At 36.5% G+C, this 19,772-nt stretch overlaps 1 protein-coding gene and 3 non-coding genes across 4 annotated transcripts; all 4 read left to right on the forward strand.

Moving 5' to 3' along the window:
- Positions 1 to 88: 88 nt before the first annotated feature.
- Positions 89 to 19,757, forward strand: LOC106794159 (exocyst complex component SEC6). The gene is made up of 7 exons (XM_014773454.3): positions 89 to 281; positions 414 to 458; positions 1,296 to 1,351; positions 1,546 to 1,654; positions 2,211 to 2,351; positions 2,433 to 2,612; positions 19,689 to 19,757. Exons 1-7 carry the CDS (start codon positions 159 to 161, stop codon positions 19,740 to 19,742), a joined length of 708 nt encoding a protein of 235 aa, XP_014628940.2. The 5' UTR covers positions 89 to 158; the 3' UTR covers positions 19,743 to 19,757.
- Positions 4,574 to 4,683, forward strand: MIR9746A (microRNA MIR9746a). The gene has a single exon (NR_126783.1). It is a non-coding gene; the product is annotated as a microRNA MIR9746a (primary transcript).
- On the forward strand, positions 8,669 to 8,778 carry MIR9746B (microRNA MIR9746b). Its single transcript, NR_126784.1, has one exon. It is a non-coding gene; the product is annotated as a microRNA MIR9746b (primary transcript).
- Positions 17,613 to 17,722, forward strand: MIR9746C (microRNA MIR9746c). Its single transcript, NR_126785.1, has one exon. It is a non-coding gene; the product is annotated as a microRNA MIR9746c (primary transcript).
- Positions 19,758 to 19,772: the final 15 nt, after the last annotated feature.

The raw sequence follows: 19,772 nt of genomic DNA on the forward strand, positions 1-19,772 counted from the left end.
CTTATGCATTAGTTTACAATACTTTTTTTACTAATGAACCATTCCATAATTTTTTTTTACCCCATACCAAGCTGATCTGTCAGGAGAATCCTCCCAACTCTCTCTCATTACTCAAAATTCTGTTGACGCTGGTAAATTTCAGAAAATCAACAAGTGCAATGGCTTCTTCAAAAAATTTAACGCAGCAAAAATTGAAGGTTCAGGGGAAAGGCTATAAAGATAAATGCTATGAGCAAATAAGGAAGACTGTAGAAGGACGGTTTAACAAGCTTCTAAATGAGGTTAATTGATTTTACTGTTCTACATATTCCCTCTCCTGCTACAAATTTACAAAATATGCAGAATCCCACGTACTGCCCTCATGAGAATATGCTATTTTTTGCAACTCACTGTTAATTTAATTTATGAATCAGCTTGTGTTTGAGGACCTGAAAGCAGCTTTAGAGGAAGCACGAGCAGTATGTTAGGCTGAAATTTTAGCTTCTGATCTTTTATTTTCTGTTTTCCCCACCAGGGCTAAATATCTGTTTTACTTTTGTTCTCCTTCTGCTACCCTACCTCAGTTGATTACTTCTTTCATATGATAATAGAAGAATCATCGTGCATGCTAGTATTTGTATGCGAGAGAAACTAGAGATTTTTTTTAATGCTAATGTAGAGTCTGGTATGGTAAATGACTTGATCACTGTTTAGCTAACAGTAGCTGGAACTTGTTACCATGAGTGGGACCAGGATCTTGTTCTCAAACAGTGTAAACATAAATAGTTGTTCTGTAACTTATGTAGTTGTTCTGTGCTGTTCTCTTTGTGTTGTACCTTGTGTGTATCAAACACACCCTTAATCTGAAATGAAGGGGGAAGGGCTTCCATATCCCATTTTAAATTTTAAATGCTGTTAACTTTATCTCCTCCATAACCCTTTTAAAAGCTGATAGTCATACAAGGCAATTCCAGAATCCTGTTTCACTTATTATATTCATATTTGTATAAGTTGATATATTATTGAGTGGATAAATATATGCTCATTTTAATCTCGTTTGTAATACATAAATTATTTCTCACCTCTCACCCTCTTCTCCCTCTCACTCTGTCAACTTTTTGAAGTGCTGAAGTCAATTATACCAACTGGTTAATGCAACGAAGTCATATTCCATAGTTCTTCTCATGATCACTTATTTACTGTATAATTCTTACTGTAATTTATTCAAAATATCATATCATTTGCAGCTTCCTGTACATGAGATCCACTTTTATTCCCTATTACTGATGGAACCTTGTTTCTTTTGTGGCATATAGATTGGGGAAGAGCTTGGAGATGTCTATGACTATGTAGCTCCCTGCTTTCCTCCAAGGTTTTCTCTATATTGAATATACTACCTTTTTAATCTTCACAGCCTTTGGACTGGCTTCTCTATGAAACACATCCTAAACCCATGCTTGAGCCTATCCGAGTCAAACTACACATTTCACTTAATCTAAACAAGTGTTTACTTTATTGGTAGAGGGCTTCTTTATGTACATGTTTTATTTGTTCTAATTCTGGCAGATACGAGATATTCCAGCTACTGGTAAATCTGTACACTGAGAGGTTTATTCAGATGCTAAGATTGCTTAGCGACAGGGCGAATGAATTAACAAACGTTGAGATATTAAAGGTATTTTTCTGGAGTTATTATTTATGTATAACATGTTACATACTTAGAAGTTAGAATGTCATTTTCTTCCTAGACAAAGGTGAGCCAGCCTTAAATTTTCCTACTCTCTAGCATATGGGAAATTAAGTTACTTGCTTTCCTATTCATCTGTATTACAGACTACGTTGTGATGTGATACTAACATAGAATGGATCAGAAAAGTAACTTACATGCTAAGAATGGAATTTTATTGCAATTCTCTCTTGTTCCGGGATCTGAGTTTGGATCCTAGAGTCAGTTTTTTGGTGAGAATTACAGTTAAAGTCTCAATTCCTGGATTAGGAGCCCTGGCCGCACTCTCTAGTCTCTACTTTCATACAATTTGTTGTACCCCTGCACTCCTCACCCACTCCCTTTTATTCTGTTATCTTTCCACTTTTTCATCTACTTCAGCTAGAAGTCTTCATTTCTAAATTTAGTCATCATTGTTTTTCTTGTTCTCTATATTTTCTTTTTCTCCCTCTGAATGTTTTATGGGAAAATTATACATCTATGCTTATGTTTTCTTATGAAGCAGGTAACTGGATGGGTGGTTGAATACAAAGATAATCTGATTGGGCTTGGAGTCGATGAGTCTCTAGCCCAAGTGTGTTCTGAGAGTGGTGCAATGGATCCTCTTATGAATTCTTATGTTGAGAGAATGCAAGCTACGACTAGGGTAATCCTAAATATCTTGTGATGTTTCTTGGGTGACTTCTTTATCATACATAAGACTAAGCTTTATTCTTAATGTTTATAGAAATGGTACTTGAATATTTTGGAGGCTGATAGAACACAGCCCCCTAAGAAAACTGAAGATGGGAAGCTATATACCCCAGCTGCTGTTGATCTCTTCAGGATACTTGGTGAGCAAGTACAAATTGTTCGGGATAATAGCACTGATCTCATGTTATACAGAATTGCCTTGGCAATCATTCAGGTAATATCAGATAAGGCATAGATGTAGCGAAACTAATGCTTATTATAAATTTATCTTTTCAAAAATTAACTCTAGGAAAATAAAGGCAAACTGGACAGAACTTGGAAGTTGGAAGGTAAAATCAAAATATCTAAATACTTGATAACATTGCAGGTGTTCTGTCACTCTTCTTTTGGTGGCCAAGAAACACAATTGCTCTCTCAATAAACCCTCACATGATATCCATATCGCGACCCAGAAACTGATGATAACTAGACCCACAGATCGAGAGAAAGAGGACACATACACCATCAAGAAACAACATTGAAAAGCCTACATGGACACCATCAAAAGTCAAATCAGTAAGAACATTTAACTTCTCAAGGAACCATCTTTCTTTTCTTCTTTGTATGGTTTTTGATGTTAATTAGGGTGTTTAATTACTGATATGACGTCGTACATGTAAGCTTTTAAAGATGTACGTGTACATTAAGCCCAAAGAAACAATTGGTATACATTTTAATTAATAATTTTTATGGTGTTACTTTTTCTTTCTCTTTTGCTTTATTGTTTAACTTGATTAATTTTTGTCTGAAGTGAGATGTACGTGTGTATAATCCAAGATGATAGATGGAGGTGTTGACGCCAAAAGGGTGGTGGCAGCAGTGGAGGTGGAGATGGCGGTGTCGCGGCTTCATTACTATGGTTTAATCAATGTTCTTGTTTCTTGTAGGAAGGGTTTGAACTTTGAATATTGCTTACATAGAGAGAAGGAGTGGTGCGGCAGATCAAGAATCAGGTAAATGACTTGAATCTAACTTTTATTATTAATGATCATGAGTTAAAGATTATGAATTTCTTAACCAAGTTTAGCACTATCTTAGCTTTTTATACTGTATTCTCAAGCTATATTTTTTTTCTTTTTATATATGACCATGGGGAGACTTAGAAGTGTCAAATGCTTACGAAGGGAGAAGAGCCTGTTGAATTGAGGAGATCACGTAAACTTTTCTCAGGTATACACTACACACATTCTAATTTTTTAACTTCCCAAGGACATTTAGTAAGGGTGGAAAAATTTAAGTGTGTATAATCCCAGGTGAGAAAAAAATTACATTGTTCGTGTTACATACTCTAACAATGTGTATTTGTGTTCTCCAATCAACAATTAATCTTTCTATCAAAGATAATCAGGAATCTATGTAATTTAAATGCGTTTTACAGGAATATGCATCCTTCTTCCAAAAACTGAAAGTGAAGACAACTAAACGCAGAGAGAAAGAACCTTTGTCACCGTGAAGCTCGTTTAGTCTCCAGAATCAGCCTTGAAATCCTACATCAACACTCTTAAATCAGTAAGAACCTTTGACACCATGAACCATCAATCACATAATTAATAATTTTCTTTCTTTAGCTTCTTCATTTTCTTTTATTCTTTCTTTATCACTACTTTCTTTTCCTCTTGATATGCACAAATGATATACGTAATTTGTCTACCATTGTTATAACTTTGCCTTTTAGAACTATTTTCTTGTCCTTGCATGTTTATATATGGTTATGCAACAAAGTAATTGATATACTTATTAAATATGTTAGATTTTACACAAAAGATTCTTACCAAATATCCGATGGATATGAAGGATATGGATGTCTCCATTGAATTTGTATATGAATTATTCACTAGGGTTTTGAGGGAGCGTGGTGCTACCATCTGAGAAGCTATTTGGATAGTTTTGAAGAGAAAGTTAGTTACGATAAGATGTCCATTTGTTGTTACATTCATTTATTGTTTTACATTGCTTAGAGAATACATAAGGCACTTGTTGTATGAAACGATTATTGTTCTAGGTCTAGGTTTCACCAGTTTCTTACCTATAAAATTGTGAAGAGTTCAATCCTATTTATAAATCAATAGTAATCCAATTTTGTGCTTCCATTAATGAAAACACATTCAGTTCAGTATTTAAAATATCAAGCTGTTTACGGTTATCCAATTGAGATTCAAGCACTTTTCTATGTGGCTTTAAGGTGTGTTTGAATGGAACACCTTAAATCCATGAAGAAAAGTGTTTGAATCTCAATTAGATAACCATAGACAACTTGATATGACATGAAAATCTGAAAATGAGAAGTATTGAAACAGTATGTGTTTTTGGAAACACAAAATTGTATTTTTCTTGATTTATAAATTGGATTGATTTTTCACAATAATAATCTAAGAAATTGGAGTAAGCCAGAAATAAAACAATAATTTTTTCCTATGGCTAATGTCTTATTATATTATCTAAGTAAATATAAAACAATAAATGAATGCAACAAGATGTTGGCATCTAATAAAAATTAACTTTCTCATCAAAACTATCCAAATGATAATTTTTGCTAACCATGAAAATATAACGGAGGATTAATGTCTCATGGCTTCTCAGAGTATGCAAGGCAGTGATTCAAAATTAAAAAAGATGGAACGCCAAATATTTACAAAAGATGTTTATTTTGAAGTCATAAGAACATTAGGTGTGTGCTTAGTTCGGCTATGTTGGACAAGTTGTTTCCATTAGTTTTTAATTTTTTTATTAACTAAAAAAACTTGTTAGTTGTTCAGTAAACAAGTATTTTTACGTAACTTTTATCGTTGTCCAAGTAAGCTTTTAAAGCTGTACGTGTACATTAAGCCCAAAAAAACAATCGTTATACATTTTAATTAATAATAGATATAGATCCTAAAAATCAAATGTGATTTTTTATGTCTGTGGAATTTAGATTGAATCTAACACAAAAGTAGCATTGACCAAAGATTAAGAAAGTAAACTGCTACTAATAATTTTTCCAAGATAAAGGGTTACCTAGTTCCTTAGACATCCTAATTATAGGAATCGGCATTAGATCATTGGTGCTTCTTGTAGTTGAGGGTGCTTAGTGATTAAACAGTGTCCATGTAAGCTTTTAAGGACTGTTTCTGGAGACCGAGCTTAGCAGTGTAAGTGTCTCTTTTCTCTCTTTCTCTGTGTGTGTTAGAATGTGGATATTATGTCAGGTATATCAGTTGGTAATGTTGTTCTAATGAATGATTATGGATATATATAAGCGGTTTGAGAGGCATTGACTTTAATTTGGCTCACTCAATTTGCACGTATTTTTTTATCCTTGAAAATAATTAATTTACATCTAACTTATGTTTTATTACTGATTTGTTAGTTGTTGTCCAGAGTATCTTTAGTGGCCAGAGACTATCCTATAACTGATTTCTTTTCATAATTTTTTCGTTGTTTTTATTCTTGCCTATGCAATAAGAATTGTTATTAAAAAATGTACCTAAGAGTATTATTACACTAATTGATGAAATTAACTGGAGATGATTAATTCAATATCCTTCTCTGTCTTAAGATGATTATTTTAAAGTCATAAGAACGCTAGGCGTGTGTTTAATTGGTCTGATTATACTTGACATGTCATTTCAGATTATTTTTTTAATTTTTTTTATTATCTGAATAAGTTTAGTTAACGGTTCAATAAACAAGTTTTTTTGTTAAATAACTTCTAATTTAATATTCTCTCTTTTTTTTTTGTTACCTAAAGTTCAATACTCTTATTTTCCTTGGTTAGGCAAATGAACGCCGTGTACATGGATTCATGCATATCTAGGTCCAGCAGGGACACATTTGATAAAACTTTTCTAATTAAATTGTGTGAAAAAAAAATGTGTGTTACACTAATTATGGATCATTACATATTTGCTAACATCAAGAATCTTTCTTTCATAGATCAAGAATCTTTTGTAAGTAAAATATGTTCCAAGATTATATGAATGCTTCTTTCTTTAAAAATTTATCAATTAACTTAGAAAAAATTGTACTAGTAGCAAATGGATCTCTAGTTTGAATTTCGATATGATTAATTTGGGTTTGTTTGCTATGCATGAAGTATGAGAAATTTAAGGAATGAGGGGCACAGGAATATCCTCACGGCTGCATGGTGCGGAACAATGGAAGGAAAACTTGGTAGTCGATTCATATGCTCGTTGGGTGCAACTCCCAACACAGTTACAAGGTCCGTGTAGGGGTATGTATAAACTACTTCGGTAAAAAACCCGAACCGTAACTTAACCGAAAGGATTTCAAATTGTTTTAACATTTTTGAATTTATATTGAAATAGTCAAATTGATTTAGAAACCGGTTCGAAATCGAACTGATTTTAAAATAATGGTTTTGAACCGAACTAATTTTTAATCCATTTTAAGCTAGTTCAAGAGCCGAATCAGTTTCGACCTAGTTTTTGAATTATTTTTTGTAAATAAAAAATATTTAAATGAAAACCAATTCAATTAACCCAACTGGTTTTATAGAAAATTTAATTAACAGAATTGGTTTTATAAGATAATACAATTATTTTTTCTTCAACTAGTTCCAAAAAAATTAATTTGATTTAGGTTCGATTACAATCCAATTCACTCGGAACTGATTTTTTTTTTCTGAGTTAAAGGTTCTTACTGATTTAAGTGTTTCCATGTAGGCTTTGAAGGAATTTTATTGAGATCAAACGAGCTTGTGGTTTGTGACTCTGTTTTTTGGGTAGGTCTTAATTTGGATATATATCGTGAAAGGGTGAATAATTAATCAAGGGAGCAATATATAACGGTGCACTTTGACGTATTACGGGGTAGAGTACTAGACTTAGTTATAAAATGGAGCAATATATAACATGGCATTCCTCAAGAAGTGTCAAGTGAGTAGGACGCGGATGGAAGAGCCTGGAGAATTTTCTTCTCGTTTTTTTTTTTTTGACAAAGATTGCAAGCAGCATAGTTCAATATTCTTATTTTTCATGGTTAGGCAAAAGAACTTCGGGGATGTGGATTCATGCATATCTGGCTCCAGCAGGTACACATGATCAAACTTTTCTAATTCAATTGTGTGGGAAGAAAAAGAACCTAACGTGTGTGTTACACTAATTATCCATCATTAGTTATATGCTAAGATCAAGAATCCTAGCTAAAGCTAAAGCTATATTTGTTTCTTTTTATATATGACCATGGAGAGACTTAGAAGTGTCAAATGCGTACGTAGGGGGGAGAACCTATTGAATTGAGGTGATCACGTAAACATTTCTCAGGTATACAATTCACACATTGTAATTTTTTAACTTCTCAAGGACATTTAGTAAGGTTGGAAAAATTTGAGTATGTATAATCCCAGGTGAGGAAAAATTTACATTATGCGTGTTACATACTCTAACTATGTGTATTTGTGTTCTACAATCAAGAATTAATCTTTCTATCAAAGATAATCAGGAATCTATGTAATTTAAATGCGTTTTACGAGAATATACATCCTTCTTCCAAAAACTGAAAGTGAAGACAACTAAACGTAGAGAGAAAGAACCTTTATCACCATGAAGCTCGTTTGGTCTTCAGAATCAGTCTTGAAATCCTATACCGACACTCTCAAAACAGTAACAACCTTTAACACCATGAACCATCAATCACATAATTAATAATTTTCTTTCTTTAGCTTCTTCATTTTGTTTTATTCTTTCTTTATCATTACTTTCTTTTCCTCTTGATATGCACAAATGATATACGTAATTTGTCTGCCATTGTTATAACTTTAGCCTTTTAGCTCTATTTTCTTGTCCTTGCATGTGTATATATGGTTATGCAACAAAGTAATTGATATACTTATTAAATATGCTAGATTTTACAAAAAAGATTCTTAACAAATATCCAACGGATATGAAGGATATGGATGTCTCCATTGAATTTGTATATGAATTATTCACTAGGGTTTTGAGGGAGCGTGGTGCTACCATCTGAAAAGCTATTTGGATAGTTTTGAAGAGAAAGTTAGTTACGATCAGATGTCCACTTGTTGTTGCATTCATTTATTGTTATACATTGCTTAGAGAATATGTAAGGCACTCGTTGTATGAAAAGATTATTGTTCTAGGTCTAGGTTTCACCAGTTTCTTACCTATAAAATTGTGAAGAGTTCAATCCAATTTATAAATCAACACTAATCCAATTTTGTGCTTCCATTAATGAAAACACATTCAGTTTAGTATTTAAAATATCAAGCTGTTTACGGTTATCCAATTGAGATTCAAGCACTTTTCTATGTGGCTTTAAGGTGTGTTTGAATGGAACACCTTAAATCCATGAAGAAAAGTGTTTGAATCTCAATTAGATAACCATAGACAACTTGATATGACATGAAAATATGAAAATAAGAAGTATTGAAACGGTATGTGTTTTTGGAAACACAAAATTGGATTTTTCTTGATTTATAAATTGGATTGATTTGTCACAATAATAATCTAAGAAATTGGAGAAAGCTAGAAATAAAACAATAATTTTTTTCTATTGCTAATGTCTTATTATATTATCTAAGCAAATATAAAACAATAACTGAATGCAACAAAATGTTGGCATCTAATAAAAATTAACTTTCTCATCAAAACTATCCAAATGATAATTTGTGCTAACCATGAAAATATAACCGAGGATTAATGTCTCATGGCTTCTCAGAGTATGCAAGGCAGTGATTCAAAATTAAAAAAGGTGGAACGCCAAATATTTACAAAAGATGTTTATTTTGAAGTCATAAGAACATTAGGTGTGTGCTTAGTTCGGCTATGTTGGACAAGTTGTTTCAATTAGTTTTTAATTTTTTTTATTAGCTAAAAAAACTTGTTAGTTGCTCAGTAAACAATCGGTATACATTTTAATTAATAATAGATATAGATCCTAAAAATCAAATGTGGTTTTTTATGTCTGTGAAATTTAGATTGAATCTAACACAAAAATAGCATTGACCAGAGATTAAGAAAGTAAACTGCTACTAATAATTTTTCCAAGTTAAAGGGTTACCTAGTTCCTTAGACATCCTAATTATAGGAATTGGCATTAGATCATTGGTGCCTCTTGAACATGTAAGCTTTTAAGGACTGTTTCTGGAGACCAAGCTTAATAGTGTAAGTGTCTCTTTTCTCTCTTTCTCTGTGTGTTAGAATGTGGATATTATGTCAGGTATATCAGTTGGTAATGTTGTTCTAATGAATGATTATGGATATATATATAAGCGCTTTGAGAGGCATTGACTTAAATTTGGCTCACTCAATTTGGACGTATTTTTTTATCCTTGAAAATAATTAATTTACATCTAACTTATGTTTTATTACTGATTTTTTACTTGTTGTCCAGAGTATCTTCAGTGGCCAGAGACTATCCTATAACTGATTTCTTTTCATAATTTTTTCGTTGTTTTTATTCTTGCCTATGTTATAAGAATTGTTATTAAAAAATGTACCTAAGAGTATTATTACACTAATTGATGAAATTAACTGGAGATGATTAATTCAATACATAACCGCTGTTATTTAGAATTCGTCTTATCCTTCTCTGTCTTCACTTCTTATTTAATTTTATTCCATATAGTACATATGCATATTGTGCAGACATCACAGCCTATTAAAAATATATTTGTGTAAAACAAAAATTTAAGAAGCCATGGTTGAAGCATCTCTCTGTTCTCTGATAACTGAAAGTTTTGTGCTTGTTTGCCTTCGATTGGTTTTGCTTTTCAGTTTGGTATACTAACAGTAACACATATGGCATGTCTTATGGGAGAAAACTCATTTTTCACATAACCATATGCCTTGGTGTTTGGAACACTTTGTTTTTGGTTACAAAAGTTTTGCTTTTTAATAGGCTTGCTTGAAAAAAATTCCAGCTGAGAATGTGTTCTCCATCTTGGTTTCACTGAGGCAGCTGAGGCCACAACATTCTGGTACGTATCAATCTTGAAGTACATCCCTTGATTCTCTTCACATGTTTTCTTCATTTCTTTCTTCAATCTTGGTATTAATTTCATTCCCATCTTTGCATTCTACTGCTAATGAGGCACCTGAACATGACACACAACATGTGAGCAGCATCAGAAAGTGCTCAACTTTTGTACAATCATCTGTTAATGTGATTGCTATTAATTATTTATATGGCTATGTTAGAGAAATAATTGGATTATGAAAAATATATGTTAATAACAATCTTATCATGGATAAAGATATCTAAATAAAATCTAAATATCTAATACTTGATAACATTGCAGGTGATCTGTTAGGTGCAAGCTGAATTACTGACTTCGAGGGTCAGCTCCTCCAGAAATTCAAGGGGGAAAGGAAGAATTAACAAGGTGAGGAAAAGGAAATTCTTATTTCTGCCATCTGCTTGTTATTTACATAGTATTATATAGATATTCCCATAACAGAATTTGCACAAATGCTATCCTAGGAATGTTCTAGTAACAGAATTCCTATTGCTATTTTGCCCATGAGGGAATAAGGTGCCGCAAGGTTGATTTGGTGGAGATCCTCTAATTTCCCTTTTCTGGAATTGCCCTCTTCAGCTCAAACATAATCTTCAAGGTACGTGGGCTTCACTACCCTTCTTTTGCTCTTGGTCTCTTCTCCCTTTTGCACCCCTGCTGCTGGTGCTTCTTCTGTTTGTTTCGTATCACTCCATGGCCCATGGAAATCCACCTTGTCCTCAAGGTGGTAAGCTTGGCGTAATGCAGACCAATCTTCCCAGGATGTGTCACCTGGGGACAGACCTTTCCATTGCACAAGTACTTCACAGGAATCAGCAATCTTCCTATAATTCAGGATAGCGAGAGGGGCAATAACAGGTTGGCCATTAATGAAATGAGTAGGCAAGGAAGTAATGTGAGGTGGTGTCGGGTTGCCTTTAAAAGGTTTAAGCAGCGAACAGTGAAAAACAGGATGGATCTTGGCTTCTGCTGGCAACTCAAGTCGATATGCAGCTGTCCCGACACGTGCCAAAATTCTGAATGGGCCATAAAAGCGTTTTGCTAACTTTCCTGAGTGTACTTGAGTACCTTTGACCGTTGACTGACGACGAGGTCTGAGTTTCACCAAAACCCACTCATTGACTTCGTAGCTTACATCTCTACGATCATTGTCAGCGTGCCTTTTCATGGTTTCTTGAGCCTTTAGTAATTTCTTTCGAACAGATTGAAACGTGGCATCCCTATCCACGAGAAATTCTTCAACAGCATCAATCTTTGAGGCTCCCGCAAGATACTCAGGAAAGGAAGGAGGCTTGCGACCATAAGTAATTTCATAAGGTGTGGCGCCTGAACTCACAACCCAGGAGGAATTATGTGACCACTCCACCCACGGCAAAAATTTACCCCAATTCCCTGGCCGGCGATGAACAAAGGCCCACAAATATTGTTCAATTACACGGTTGAGGACCTCAGTTTGCCCATCACTCTGAGGATGATAAGCTGAGCTCATCCTCAAGACCGTGCCACTTAAGCGAAATAACTCCTGCCAGAATTGGCTAATGAACAAAGGATCTCTGTCTGAAACTATACTCCGAGGAAGGCCATGAAGTTTGAGCACGATGTTCAAGAATAAAGAGGCCACCATGTGAGCCGTATGAGAGGTGGGCAACATACCCAAGTGGATGCCCTTAGAAAAACGATCCACTACTACGAAGATTGCAGTCTGTCCGTGATAAGAGGGCAAGCCGATAATGAAATCCATGGATAAATCTTCCCATGGACGATTGGGAATTGGGAGGGGGCATAGCAGGCCTGCTGATTTCTTTGCTTCATACTAAGTGAGCTGACAATCTAAACAATTGGCAATAAAATGAGTGACGTCGTCCCGGAGTCCCAGCCAAGTGAAATTTTCCGATAGACGAGCCATAGTCTTAGTGACTCCGGCGTGCCCACCGGTGGGTGTGGCGTGATATTCCTGTAGCAGAGTGGTGATCATGGGTAAGTCGCGGGGTACCCAAATACGGCCTTTATGCAAGACGAAGTCCTGTGTGACTGAGAAACTAGAGTGTTTGGTTGGGTCCGCAAGAATTGCTTGCCGGAATTTGCCGTAGTCATGATGGGCATCAAGCTGCGTCCGTAATTCCTTTAGGAAGGAGAAGCATGGAATGGAGAGAATCATGGTCAACGTGGATTGCTCTTCTGGCAACCGAGATAAGGCATCAACCACATGATTGGTGGATCCTGACCGATATTGGATGTCGTAGTCGTAGCCCATCAATCTGGCCATGTACAGGTGCTGCTCGGGGGTCTGGATAACTTGAGTGAGAAGCTCCTTCAAGCTACGGTGGTCGGTGAGAATGGTAAAACGGCGGCCCAGCAAGTATTGACGCCATTTGCGCATGGCCGTAGTGATGGCACAGAGCTCTCATATGTAAGCCGAGGAACGCAGAAGCTTGACGGTGAAGGGCTTGCTGAAGAAGGCGATGGGGTGGCCTTGCTGTGAGAGGACAGCTCCCATCCCCACTCCTGAAGCATCGGTCTCCAATGTGAATGATTTGGTGAAATCTGGCAAGGCCAGCACCGGCGCTGTAGATAGAACCTCCTTGAGTTGGTCAAAGGCCAGTTGAGCTTGGGTTGACCAGTGAAAAGGGGAAAGGGTGGTGGCTTTGACCAAAGGTGCCGCAATGGTCGCATAGCCGTGGAAGAACCGGCGATAGAACCCGGCAAGTCTGAGAAAACTGCGTAAGTCCCGCGTGGATTGAGGAATTGGCCATTGTTGGATGGCGGAGATTTTTGAAGGTATTGGTTCCACTCCTGGGGCAAAGACAACATGACCCAAATACTCCACCTGTTGCTGCGCGAAGGAGCACTTAGATAATTTCAAAACAAACTGGTTCGCGAGTAATACCTCAAATGTAGTCTCGAGGTGGCGCAGATGATCCTCAAAGGATCCACTATAAACCAGAATGTCATCGAAGAAGACAATGATGAATTGGCGCAAGTAAGGACGAAATAACATGTTCATCGTAGCTTGGAATAACGAAGGAGCGTTGCATAACCCGAACGGCATCACCTTAAATTCATAGTGGCCGTGATGGGTTCAGAAGGCTGTTTTGGGTATATCGGCATCATGCATGCGAATTTGGTGGTAACCTTGTAAGAGGTCCAGTTTGGAAAAACAGCAAGCGCCTCCCAATTCATCTAAGAGTTCATCAATTGTTGGGATTGGAAAACGGTCCTTGACCGTAACAGCGTTGAGGGCCCGATAATCTACGCAAAATCTCCAGGAGCCGTCATGCTTCTTCACCAGTAAGACCGGCAATGAAAATGGACTAGTGCTAGGCTGAATGAATCCTCTCTGAAGCATCGCGTCCACCTGCAACTCGATTTTATGCTTTTGGAAGTGAGGATACCGGTAGGGATGAACATTGACTAGTGGGGCCTGTGGAAGTAACTGTATATGGTGATCGGTGCTTCGTGCCGGCGGCAATGACTGAGGTTGTTGGAACAGAGCAGCAAACCAGAAGAGCAGAGCTTGGAGTGCAAGAGGGTATGTCGGAGCATCCGTGGATGGGGCCTCATTGGAAAGCATAGTGATATGGAAGCAAAAGCCAGGGCTATGAGTTCGACAGAAATGTCGAAATTGTGGGGAAGATAGTTGTCGGAGATTGGCATCATGATCACCTAAGGATTGAAGCCACTGGACACCAAGCACTACATTGGCGCCAGAAATTGGGAGCACATATAGATCCACAGTGAATTGCGCGGCCTGGATATTCACCATAATGTTCACGCATAAATGATTACATTCAAGGTGTTGGCCATTGCCAACCATTACGCGAAGTGGGCTTGTCTGTTGACATGGAAGGCCCAGATGCGTGACCAGCTATTCCTGAATGAAATTATGGGTGCTTCCCCCATCAATGAGGATGATCACCCGGTGGTCGGAGATAGTCCCCACTAAACGAAGGGTCTCTGGTGCTACGTGGCCGGCTAGTGAGTTCAGGCTTATTTGGGTTGGAACCGGGTCAAATGAATTATAAGTGTAGTGGGCCGGGTCAGGGTCGGGTGGGTCTGTTTGTGGGTCTATAGGGTTTATTTGGTCATCAGGAGGGTCATCGCCTTCCACAAGTAGAAGGAAGACCCGAGAGGCACACTTGTGCCCTCGATGGTACTTCTCTTCACATGTGAAGCAAAGCCCGCGTTCGCGACGCGATGCGATCTCCTCTGGCGACAACCGTTTGTAGGCCGAGGGTTGGCACGGTGGTGTGGGTAGGAGAGGGAGGGTGGGAACGTGGGTGGTGTGACGGTTGAGGGTGAGGGTAGGCACAAGGGTGTAGGTGGGAGAGTAATGGGGTTGGCTCGCGGGGAGGTCGTGGTGGTGATAAAGGGTGGACGAGTTCGAGGAGGAGGATGATGGTCTAGCAATTTTTCCTCCTGCAGACGAGCAAGGCCCGCGGCCTGCGGCCTGCGCCATGGTCAAAGGTTACAGTGCCTGCACCTCGCGGTGTATGTCAGGGGAAAGGCCAGAGACGAAGCAGCTGAGGAGAAAGGCAGAGGACAGTCCGATGACACGGTTGGCGAGGGCTTCAAATTCAGACAGGTAAGAACTCACGGTTCCCTTCTGTGTTAATTTGAAAAGCGCCCCTGTGGGATCCTCAAACTGAGATGGGGCAAATCGGGTCTGTAAAGCATGTAAGAACACCGGCCAAGAAGTAAATTGGCCGTTGTTTGACATCCATTGAAACCATGCTAAGGCCCTTCCCTCCATATAAAAAGAGGCTATGGTCAAACGCTCATGAGCGGGAGTGCCATGGTACTCGAAAAATTGGTTGATCTTAAAGATCCAACCAGAGGGGTCAGTGCCGTCGAAACAAGGCACATCTAACTTCATTTTGTGGACTGATGCAGGTGAAAGTGATGGCTGAGGAAGGACAGGGGTTGGTGACGTATTGGGTGAAGAAAGAGGGGGTAGACGATGAAGAAGTTCATCGATTTTGCTGGTCAAGGTGAGCTGTTGTTGCGTAAGGCGGAGGAGGGCGTCTTCGAGTTTGTCAGAAGGGGTGGGGCTTGAATCCGACATTGCAATGAAAGCACCAGAAATGTTAGGTGCAAGCTGAATTACGAACTTCGAGGGTCAGCTCCTCCAGAAATTCAAGGGGGAAAGGAAGAATTAACAAGGTGAGGAAAAGGAAATTCTTATTTCTACCATTTTCTTGTTATTTACATCGTATTATATAGATATTCCCATAACAGAATTTGCACAAATGCTATCCTAGGAATATTATAGTAACATAATTCCTATTGCTATTTTGCCCATGAGGGAATAAGGTGCCGCAAGCATGATTTCGTGGAGATCCTCTAATTTCCCTTTTTCGGAATTGCCCTCTTCAGCTCAAACATAATCTTCAAGGTACGTGGGCTTCACTACCCTTCTTTTGCTCTTGGTCTCTTCTCCCTTTTGCACCCCTGTTGCTGGTGCTTCTTCTGTTTGTTTCGTATCATGTTCTGTCACTCTTCTTTTGGTGGCCAAGAAACACAATTTTTCCCTCAATAACCCTCACATGATATCCATATCGCGACCCAGAAACAGATGATAACTAGAGCCACAGATCGAGAGAAAGAGGACACATACACCATCAAGAAACAACTTTGAAAAGCCTACATGGACACCGTCAAAACTCAAATCAGTAAGAACATTTAACTTCTCAAGGAACCACCTTTCTTTTCTTCTTTGTATGGTTCTTGATGTTAATTAGGGTGTTTAATTGCTGGTATGACGTTGTACAAGTAAGCTTTTAATTGCTGGTCTGAAGTGAGATGTACGTGTGTATAATCCCAGATGATAGATGGAGGTGTTGACGCCAAAAGGGTGCTGGCAGAAGAGGAGGTGGAGACGGCGGTGTCACGGCTTCATTACTATGGTTTAATCAATGTTCTTGTTTCTTGTAGGAAGGGTTTGAACTTTGGATATTGCTTACACAGAGAGAAGGAGTGGTGCGGCAGATCAAGAATCAGGTAAATGACTTGAATCTAACTTTTATTATTAATGATAATGAGTTAAAGATTATGAATTTCTTAACCAAGTCTAGGACTATCTTAGCTTTTTATACTGTATTCTCAAGCTATATTTGTTTCCTTTTATATATGACCATGGGGAGACTTAGAAGTGTCAAATGCTTACGAAGGGAAAAGAACCTGTTGAATTAAGGAGATCACGTAAACTTTTCTCAGGTATACACTACACACATTGTAATTTTTTAACTTCCCAAGGAACTTTAGTAAGGGTGGAATAATTTAAGTGTGTATAATCCCAGGTGAGAAAAAAATTACATTGTTCGTGTTACATACTCTAACTATGTGTATTTGTGTTCTACAATCAAGAACTAATCTTTCCATCAAAGATAATCAGGAATCTACGTAATTTAAATGCGTTTTTCAGGAATATGCATCCTTCTTCAAAAAACTGAAAGTGAAGACAATTAAACGCAGAGTGAAAGAACCTTTAACACCATCAAGCTCGTTTGGTCTCCAGAATCAGTCTTGAAATCCTACATCGACACTGTTAAATCAAATCAGTAAGAAACTTTAACACCATGAACCATCAATCACATAATAATTTTCTTTCTTTAGCTTCTTCATTTTGTTTTATTCTTTCTTTATCACTACTTTCTTTTCCTCTTGATATATACAAATGATATATACGTAATTTGTCTGCCATTGTTATAACTTTTGCCTTTTAGATCTATTTTCTTATCCTTGCATGTGTATATATGGTTATGCAACAAAGTAATTGATATACTTTATTAAATATGTTAGTTTTCACAGAAAAGATTCTTACCAAATATCCGATGGATATGACGGATATGGATGTCTCCATTGAATTTGTTTATGAATTATTCACTAGGGTTTTGAGGGAGCGTGGTGCTACCATCTGAGAAGTTATTTGGATAGTTTTGAAGAGAAAGTTAGTTATGATCAGATGTCCACTTGTTGTTACATTCATTTATTGTTTTACATTGCTTAGAGAATACATAAGGCACTTGTTGTATGAAACGATTATTGTTCTAGGTCTAGGTTTCACCAGTTTCTTACCTATAAAATTGTGAAGAGTTCAATCCAATTTATAAATCAACAGTAATCCAATTTTGTGTTTCCATTAATGAAAACACATTCAGTTCAGTATTTAAAATATCAAGTATTTAAAATATCAAGCTGTTTACGGTTATCCAATTGAGATTCAAGCACTTTTCTATGTGGCTTTAAGGTGTGTTTGAATGGAACACCTTAAATCCATGAAGAAAAGTGTTTGAATCTCAATTAGATAACCATAGACAACTTGATATGACATGAAAATATGAAAATAAGAAGTATTAAAACAGTATGTGTTATTGGAAACACAAAATTGGATTTTTCTTGATTTATAAATTGGATTGATTTTTCACAATAATAATCTAAGAAATTGGAGAAAGCTAGAAATAAAACAATAATTTTTTCCTATGGCTAATGTCTTATTATATTATCTAAGCAAATATAAAACAATAAATGAATGCAACAAGATGTTGGCATCTAATAAAAATTAACTTTCTCATCAAAACTAACCAAATGAGAATTTGTGCTAACCATGAAAATATAACTGAGGATTAATGTCTCATGGCTTCTCAGAGTATGCAAGGCAGTGATTCAAAATTAAAAAAGATGGAACGCAAAATATTTACAAAAGATGTTTATTTTGAAGTCATAAGAACATTAGGTGTGTGCTTAGTTCGGCTATGTTGGACAAGTTGTTTCAATTAGTTTTTAATTTTTTTATTAGCTAAAGAAACTTGTTAGTTGTTCAGTAAACAAGTATTTTTACGTAACTTTTATCGTTGTCCAAGTAAGCTTTTAAAGCTGTACGTGTACATTAAGCCCAAAAAAACAATCGTTATACATTTTAATTAATAATAGATATAGACCCTAAAAATCAAATGTGGTTTTTTATGTCTTTGGAATTTAGATTGAATCTAACACAAAAGTAGCATTGACCAGAGATTAAGTAAACTGTTACTAATAATTTTTCCAAGTTAAAGGGTTACCTAGTTCCTTAGACATCCTAATTATAGGAATTGACATTAGATCCTTGGTGCTTCTTGTAGTTGAGGGTGCTTAGTGATTAAACGGTGTCCATGTAAGCTTTTAAGGACTGTTTCAGGAGACCAAGCTTAGCAGTGTAAGTGTCTCTTTTCTCTCTTTCTCTGTGTGTGTTAGAATGTGGATATTATGTGAGGTATATCAGTTGGTAATGTTGTTCTAATGAATAATTATGGATATATATAAGCGGTTTGAGAGGCATTGACTTTAATTTGGCTCACTCAATTTGCACGTATTTTTTTATCCTTGAAAATAATTAATTTACATCTAACTTATGTTTTATTACGGATTTGTTAGTTGTTGTCCAGAGTATCTTCAGTGGCAAGAGACTATCCTATAACTGATTTCTTTTCATAATTTTTTTGGTTGTTTTTATTCTTGCCTATGTTATAAGAATTGTTATTAAAAAATGTACCTAAGAGTATTATTACACTAATTGATGAAATTAACTGGAGATGATTAATTCAATATTCCATATAGTACTTATGCATATTGTGCAGACATCACAGCCTATTAAAAATATATTTCTGTGTAAAACAAAAATTTAAGAAGACATGGTTGAAGCATCATATTCAAATTCGTGAAGTAAGTAGAGAGGAAACAAGGTTCTGAAAATAAAAATATGTTGTTATGCTTTTCAGTTTGGTATACTAACAGTAAAACGTATGGCATGTTTTGTGGGAGAAAACTCATTTTTCACATAACCATATGCCTTGGTGTTTGGAACACTTTGTTTTTGGTTATAAAAGTTTTGCTTTTTAATAGGCTTGCTTGAAAAAAAATTCCAGCTGAGAATGTGTTCTCCTTCTTGGTTTCCATGAACAAGAGGTGGCAGCTGAGGCCACAACATTCTGGTACGTATCAATTTTAAATTACATCCCTAGATTCTCTTCACATGTTTTCTTCAATCATGGAATTAATTTAATTCTCATCTTTGCATTCTCCTGCTAATGAGGCACCTGAACATGACAGAACAACCTGTGAGCAGCATCAGAAAGTGCTCAACTTTTGCACAATTATTTGTTAATGTGATTGATATTAATTATTTATATGGCTATGTTAGATAAATAATTGGATTATGAAAAATATATGTTAATAAAATCCTTATCATGGATAAAGATATCTAAATAAAATATAAATATCTAATACTTGATAACATTGCAGGTGTTCTGTCACTCTTCTTTTGGTGGCCAAGAAACACAATTGCTCCCTCAATAACCCTCACATGATATCCATATCGCGACCAAG

Source organism: Glycine max, chromosome 3, assembly GCF_000004515.6.
Source record: "Glycine max cultivar Williams 82 chromosome 3, Glycine_max_v4.0, whole genome shotgun sequence".
In the NCBI taxonomy this organism is placed as follows: domain Eukaryota; kingdom Viridiplantae; phylum Streptophyta; class Magnoliopsida; order Fabales; family Fabaceae; genus Glycine; species Glycine max.